The sequence below is a fragment of the Mya arenaria genome, chromosome 12 (assembly GCF_026914265.1).
Source record: "Mya arenaria isolate MELC-2E11 chromosome 12, ASM2691426v1".
Classification (NCBI taxonomy): domain Eukaryota; kingdom Metazoa; phylum Mollusca; class Bivalvia; order Myida; family Myidae; genus Mya; species Mya arenaria.
Genome location: NC_069133.1, coordinates 42,667,079 through 42,674,445, shown reverse-complemented (window position 1 = coordinate 42,674,445; position 7,367 = coordinate 42,667,079). Strand labels below are relative to the sequence as shown.

The window sequence follows — 7,367 nt, the reverse complement described above, 5'->3', positions numbered from 1 at the left end:
GACCATTCCCAATTCATTGGCTACGCAAGACAAAACTATTGAATATCTTACTGTTTAATAGTAAATTGTTATGTTAGCGCTTGGGCAAAGCTTTTACATGCAAACATTTATGCAACACCAACAATTAACAGTCCATTCCAATCCTAGAAAAGCGCATTATGTATTTGCATTAAATACAATTTAAACGTTGAATAAATTTCAATTTGTTTGGCACATTTTTAACATGGGTCCTAAGCTGAATGACAGATATACATCAGTATATATTGACTGACCACTGGGCAGCTGCCTATCATGACAACTCGTGGACAACAATGTCCAATAAAATTATCATACAAAGAAATTATTTCCCGCCTTAATAATTATATTCAAACGTCGGTAAATACATTACCTCCACTTTTTCTCTTGAAAAAAACAGACGAGCTAAAAATGAATCATTGTGGGATAATTCTACAGGACATTAACAAGGCCAAGCTTATGGTGCGAAACCTTTGAGGTTGCTGATGTACTATAGTGAGAATTTTTGAAACCTGGTGACCCAAATTACTTTGGAATCATTCAATATGGTGTTATTTGTAGAGGAAGAAAGAAACATATTTTACCAATAGAAGTTTAGCAAACTAGCCGTTTTGACCATTACGATTTTAAAATAGGTAGTTTCACTTCCGGTTCAAGATGAAAAAATAACAAAACTACAAATTGTTATAACCGTATCTGTAAAGTATTTCCTGTCACTTATTTAACATATTAGAAATTGGTAAGCAATACACTTTCAAATTATAGCCAAACTATAGGATCATCTGTCTTTGAAATTTAAAGTGACACTATTATTCAGAATCAATACATACACATTTATAACAAATATATATTTTGAGTGATCACATTTTAACTACTTACTAAATAATGCATTTATGGAAAATATCAATTAATGATAACAAGATTGTAACCGTGTATTTAATAGCTAAAACTCAAAAATATTAAATTATTGGTGAATGCTTCAAGATTTACTATGATCTACTATCATCTCATAAGGTAGGAATACTGTGTTTTCTGCGCCTTTCGTTCAAAATTGACCTCGGTATCCTTCATAAGAAGGACTGTTTTCGACATTTATTCATCCTTTTGGGTACATTAAAACAATTGTATTAACTGTGGTAAATCTTATTTAGGAGTAAGAGTGCACCTAAATATTACGGCCAATGGAATGTTAAAACCATAAGCTTTATTTGTACGTTGTAAACCTTACTATCTTTTTACAAATGTGCATTTGGGGAGCGCAAAATATCATATCAAATCAGCGGAAAATGTCTTTAGACAGTTGTGACATTGAGTAACCTTCAGTATGGTTTGTAAAAAGTAGTAAAAGGATATATGACAGGTGATTCCCATTTGAATGACTTGTTTATAAACCGTTTCAGCAACATAACACGATGTTAAAAGCCTCCCTTGTAAAACCAAAGAGAAGAAAAAAAGAAAGAGAATATTAAATGTTGTTTAAGTTTTATCAATTTATAAAAAGATTAATGTACAAAACATCGAGCACAGCGTTAGAATTGAGAAGCAGAATGATAATATTTCTTTTGAAAGCTTAGATTTCATTTGTATTGTAGGTCCAATTCAATTACTACATCTCTTGACAGCACTAGCTATATATATGATTCATTTAAATTCAAGGAACTCAAATCCATCAAGCTAATTTGTAAATTTGTTCGCTGATCAAACTTGACAGGTCTGTGATATATTGTCCAAAAAATGAACTCAGGCTTATAAATCCATATGTGTGAGGCCCTCTTTCTGTTTAAATTATATACGTAATATAATGGCTTAAACAAATCCCAATCAGATGAATCGAACAAAATAAACAAAGATGACTATATAGTTTATTACCGAAACCAGTATGTTTAAGAATATACAATAGCTACAGTGAATGCCCCTTGTTCACGTTCTTTTCTAAACACGTCGGTGAAATATTATAAGTTACGGGGTTAGTGGGTGACCCGATATGGGGTATACGGGGTAAAGGAAACCATATCGGGTGAAAGCGAAGCACGAATCCGAAAATTGTTTCCTGCGCCCCGTATATCCCATATCGGGTCATCTAATTATCCCGTAACGTATATATCACGTTGACAACCTGTTTATATGTGTAAATGTTTCATTTATTCATCGGAATCGGAAAAAAGACGCCATTTTGGTACGATATAAATTTGGTGACCAAATATGGAAAAATATGGGGTCACCACTTGACCAGTCCTGGACCAATGGCGTTGCGTCATTCATACCTTTACTAATTAAACTGGACGAGTTAGGTCAAGGTTTTGTTTGTAAAGACAGGTCCTAAAATCAGAATGAGGAATACACATTTCAAAACATAAACACAGTATGTACATCGCTAATTGTTAAAGAAATAACGACTGTGATCATAAAAATAACATATTAATGATAATTTGAAAAATGAAACAGAACAGAACATTTATTAAGATACAAACATATACAGACAATGATTATTCAAAATAGTTATCATCATTTATTAATAAAACACGGACGAGTATGCCCACTCTGTCATATGTTAATCATGGAAATCGTAGTAATTGTTCAACAGAAAACAAGTCAAATTAATTGGCAGTAGACTTTGTCATGATTGTTTAATTCCTCCATCGCAGTTTAGCAATGCGTCATCTCCCTGGGAGGTCTGCCCTGTCAGTCTGTGCGACAGACGTACTATCGTAAATTATAAAATTAATTCATATTTATCTACACACTATATCATAACATATTATTAGAAAATGGCATGCCTCAATACTCCGAAGGTATATCAGTACACACATTATGAAGGTTGGTATTTGAGTAAACAGTTATATAAAATTCTAGTGGTAAACAAATTGTTATTGAAATTGCCATCATAGTGTATACATCGAAACAAACTATCATGCAGTACATTAAATAAAAAGTCTTGAATAAATCGTGCATCGAGACAACGATCCTAAATAAACTGTACAGAGAATCAAAACTTTTAGATAAACTGAACATGGAATCATAACTCCCTGATAATCTGTACATCGACCCAAGTAAACTGTATATATAATCAACAATCCTAAATAAATCGTACATAAAATCACAATTCCTTTGTAAACTGTGCATATAATTAAAACTCTTAAGTAACCCCCGATAAACTTGGTTTTTAGGCAACGTAAAACATTGAAAAATACATAGACGTTACAAGACTCATGAGACGACGTTGATGTGTTTTGCCGTTATCCCACGATTTTGTCTTGTATAGTTCTATAGTTTTTTCGATATTGTGTTTTGGTCAGTGTGGTCGTAATGCCATTTATTTGTGGGCTTTTATAACTTAAACAGAAACTATTCTATAGTCATTAAAACATACCTTCTTCAATGAGAACCGTCGACTACATTTTTTTTTCAGAATTTCTGACTGTGATACTTTATTTAAATTTTGCAGGAAAAACATGCATTGAAAACAAACAAATTTCCAAAAAAACCCACCTGATATCTATTGTTTAACTGTTATGCATTTATCTTTTCAGAGGAGCGGCAAAAACGTGAGCACGAAGAACAGAATAAAAACCAACTACCAAAGAAGAAACGAAAAACAAGGACTGCATTTACAAACCAACAGATATACGAACTTGAAAAACGTTTCGTGTTACAGAAATACCTCACACCATCCGACAGAGACGAGATAGCGGGAAAGTTAGGACTCACGTGCGCCCAGGTGATCACGTGGTTTCAGAATCGACGGGCCAAATTCAAGAGGGATATTGAGGAGTTGAAACAAGACGTTGTGGCAACTAGCCCGCCTAGAACTCGAACCGAGTCCTGACCACATATGCCATAGTTTATCCTGACGGAATGTCATAGTTGCTGCATTCATATCACCATCCCGTCTAGACCTTGGGCCAATTCATGATCAATTCGAAAATAGAAGATGTGCCATGCCCTGACCACATGTCATTGTTTTGGTGTTCGCAAAACGGCTGCGGGCGGCTGGATTTAAGTCCTGATCAATTAGTAGAGTTTGGTGCAGAATAATGTGGCAACATACCCGAATTGGTTACAAGTCCTGACCAAATCCTCCGTTAGCTCTATGAAGGATTGCCATGTTCTAAGTCGTTTGCATATGCATTATTTATCACTTCTTGTCATTGTCCATGTCTTGGTAAGCAAACAGGGTATTCGGGACATTTTTTCCAACCATCAACTAGGAAAAGAGAATCCAGAATTACCTCGAAGCAACAATGAAATGTTAACTACATTGGATTCAAATAAGTCCATCATTGCTAAAGACTATGCTTACTGCACTGTTAACAATTAGCAGGGTTAATTTGTGCGCCCTGGTGCTATCCCAAAGACAACATATCATAATTAACTATTATTTTACCATTAGTTGAACCTGGAATGATATTGGTATAGTAGTACACCGAAATTACCGACGGTGACACGTTGTAACCAAATGTATGTTCAACGGTCGGAAACTTAGAATTTATCTATCATGAATTAACCAAACACACACTCGAAAGGAAATAAGAAAACGAAATAAGTATGCTTAATTCTTAAAAATCAAATCTTGTTCCAAAGTCATGAATACTTCATTGATAATTGATTTATGTAATTATAAAACATTGCCGTTTTTACTGATTTTTTGTGTATGTAGATAAAATAAATGATGGTCTTATTAAGGCATTTTGACAAAAGAACAATTGATTTGTTTACAATATTTCATATGTTATTTTTATTTCTTGTCAGTATAATGTATTCTTGCCGTGTGTTATGTATGTTAGATATGAATAAAACGCAAAAGAATTGTTCCGGTTTAACCAGTTTTTATTTGAGATATTAAAATAATACATCAATCATGACCATTGAAATAGCTATAAAACGAAATTCAATTATTATAAAGATCACGTTTTTCTGACGAGCACAATGCTATCTGCCATCCTTATTTTACTCTTGACAACCACATTCGTAACATCGAATGCCAGTAGATAACCTTCAAATATTTATCTAATAGTGATGTTTTGAAAATAAATATTTAAAATAACAAAGTAAAGGTAAAATATCTGATATGTAAATGAAGTGATATTACCGAACACGGAAACTATTGGACAAAAGTATAAATTAACCAGCGGTGAAGCCATGCATAAGTTAAACCATCGAAAATTTCATCATCAGCATAATTTAGTGGTAGTATTGATTGCAAGGCTAGACATGTATCTTTACCTACATATGTGTTTGTGTTGAGCAAATTTCATGAATGACTGTTTGTTCGTACCGTATCCCAGGGGCTTTGATGAACATATCCGTTTGCATTCACACGAAAACGACTTTTGACAATATGAAACACATACTTCAGATTTTCCAATCAAAATAGTATAATGGCAATGTGTTGATTTGTTTGAATAAAAAGGAATTCACTAGTCTAGTACATTGTTGTGGTCTCCTTATGTGTGTATGTTACTACATCTTTTATTTCATGTAACAAATATTGTTCAAATCAGTTTTAACAGCAATTAAATGTGGAAATGGCTGGCAAAATAATGTCTATTAACGCGATTCAACGGTATGCATCACATGATCGTTTTCCCTTAAGACATGTTGAGCATGTTTAAACATATTCAATGAACATTTAGTTTAATATTTACTTGTAGTTGATGTACCAATGAAGGACTACTATACAAATGTTTTTGCAAAATAAATTCTTGGATAGAATGAGTTCCATAATACTCTGCTAAGGTTGAGTACATATGGTTACGCTTTACGTAACCAAAAATAACTTTATCCAAGTATATAAATACATGGCGGTGGTCGTGATTCGGACACTACTAGGAGCGGATTTCAAGCATGTCACACCTATTATCAAAATGTGTTGTTAATATAGTGGAACAAATCATAGTATCATTTTTAAAGCTGTGATTTCGCCATTTGCCAAACCGTTTGCTCGTTCTTGTCTGTTAAAGGCTCTGTGGTGGTACTCAATATGCAACTTAAGGCAATCTTATACATCATTGACATCATTTACTTTTTAAGTCCGTATAATAAAGCAATCCGATATCTTCATCGTTCTTAGGTCTAATGAAGACCAGTCTTGAATATCTGGCTTTTGTTCCATCTGCCATCAATCGGTTGGGTTTGTATTTGTCTGCTAGGCTTGTCACTGTAATAACCATTGTAAATCTGTCATTGTTAAGCCACTGATAAATTATACAATTCTAAAATTGCCGAAAATGGATGAAGAAAATGTCAGTCAAAACGTCCCAAACCCGTCAGAAAAAACGGAAGATTACAGAATAGTGCTTGTGATTTTTTGCTCGTCTATTTTTGTTTTATAGAATTAAGAAAAAAATGTATTTCAGTTGATAGAAAAGTTACCCATGATCATTTTCGGCAGTAAGTATAAATGTTTAAGGGAGTAATATGCATTGGACTGTGGGGCGGTATTAGCATTTGGCAAAATATGGAAGCAAAAAAAACGCCGTCACGCTTATTTTGCTACCATTGGCTCACTTTATAACAATCAGTTTAATAATAATTGCATTATTACAAAAAGCAGGTGAACTACAATCCATATACAAAATCACGTGTATCTGTTCTCCCCAGTAGCGTATCGAATACTTATATTTATATTCGAATTCTGCGTAAGAAATAATATCAAACTATTTTGAGACTTACCAAAAACTTCCAAATGTCGAGCTTCTGCTCTCTGCATACCACGTTATGAGTACCTAATTCTCATTAAAAGCCCTTGAAAACTGCGTTATAAACAGGGAGGGGCGTGGCGGGGAGTAGCCTCACAAACGAGAATAAACATAAAAAGGCGAGTTAAAAAGCGCACAATATAGGATGATGCAATTTATTTCTTAGTTTTAATGCATTATCATGTTTAACTCATTGAACTTCAATGATATTGTGCGCCTTTAATGTATCGTTTCATGAAGTCGGAGAAGGCAATTGTAGGAGCTTCAGGTCATTGGACGACGCACACATTTACCCTTAAAAACAATAATTAAAAAATAGAAGTGAAATCGCATACATATTGAAAGTGTTTTCTTGAATAGTATGCCAAAAATGGCATACTCAAATGAAAAGTTCATGATATCCGGAACAGTTCTTATTCACCAATTAACAGCCTGACGATGATACACAGCGTTTAATTAAGGAATGAATCGCGGGGTTGATATCATTATCGGGGTATGAACGCAATTGGGTTGGTCAATGTGTGTGGAGTCCGAAGGACTCCACGCGTACTTTGACCAACCCAATTGCGTTCATATCCCTGATAATGACATCCACCCCGCAATTCATTCCTTATATTTACACCAATAGTTCATTATTTCATTCAAGAATTGTTA

General features: G+C 33.9%; 1 protein-coding gene across 1 annotated transcript in view; it reads left to right on the top strand.

The window, feature by feature from the left end:
* Window positions 1-4,823, top strand: part of LOC128211296 (homeobox protein Hox-B10a-like) — a 22,579-nt gene extending 17,756 nt beyond the window's left edge. The window contains exon 2 of the mRNA XM_052915953.1: window positions 3,546-4,823. Within this exon, the coding sequence (XP_052771913.1) occupies window positions 3,546-3,841 (296 nt within the window). The 3' untranslated portion in view covers window positions 3,842-4,823. The remainder of the gene's footprint in view (window positions 1-3,545) is intronic.
* Window positions 4,824-7,367: the final 2,544 nt, after the last annotated feature.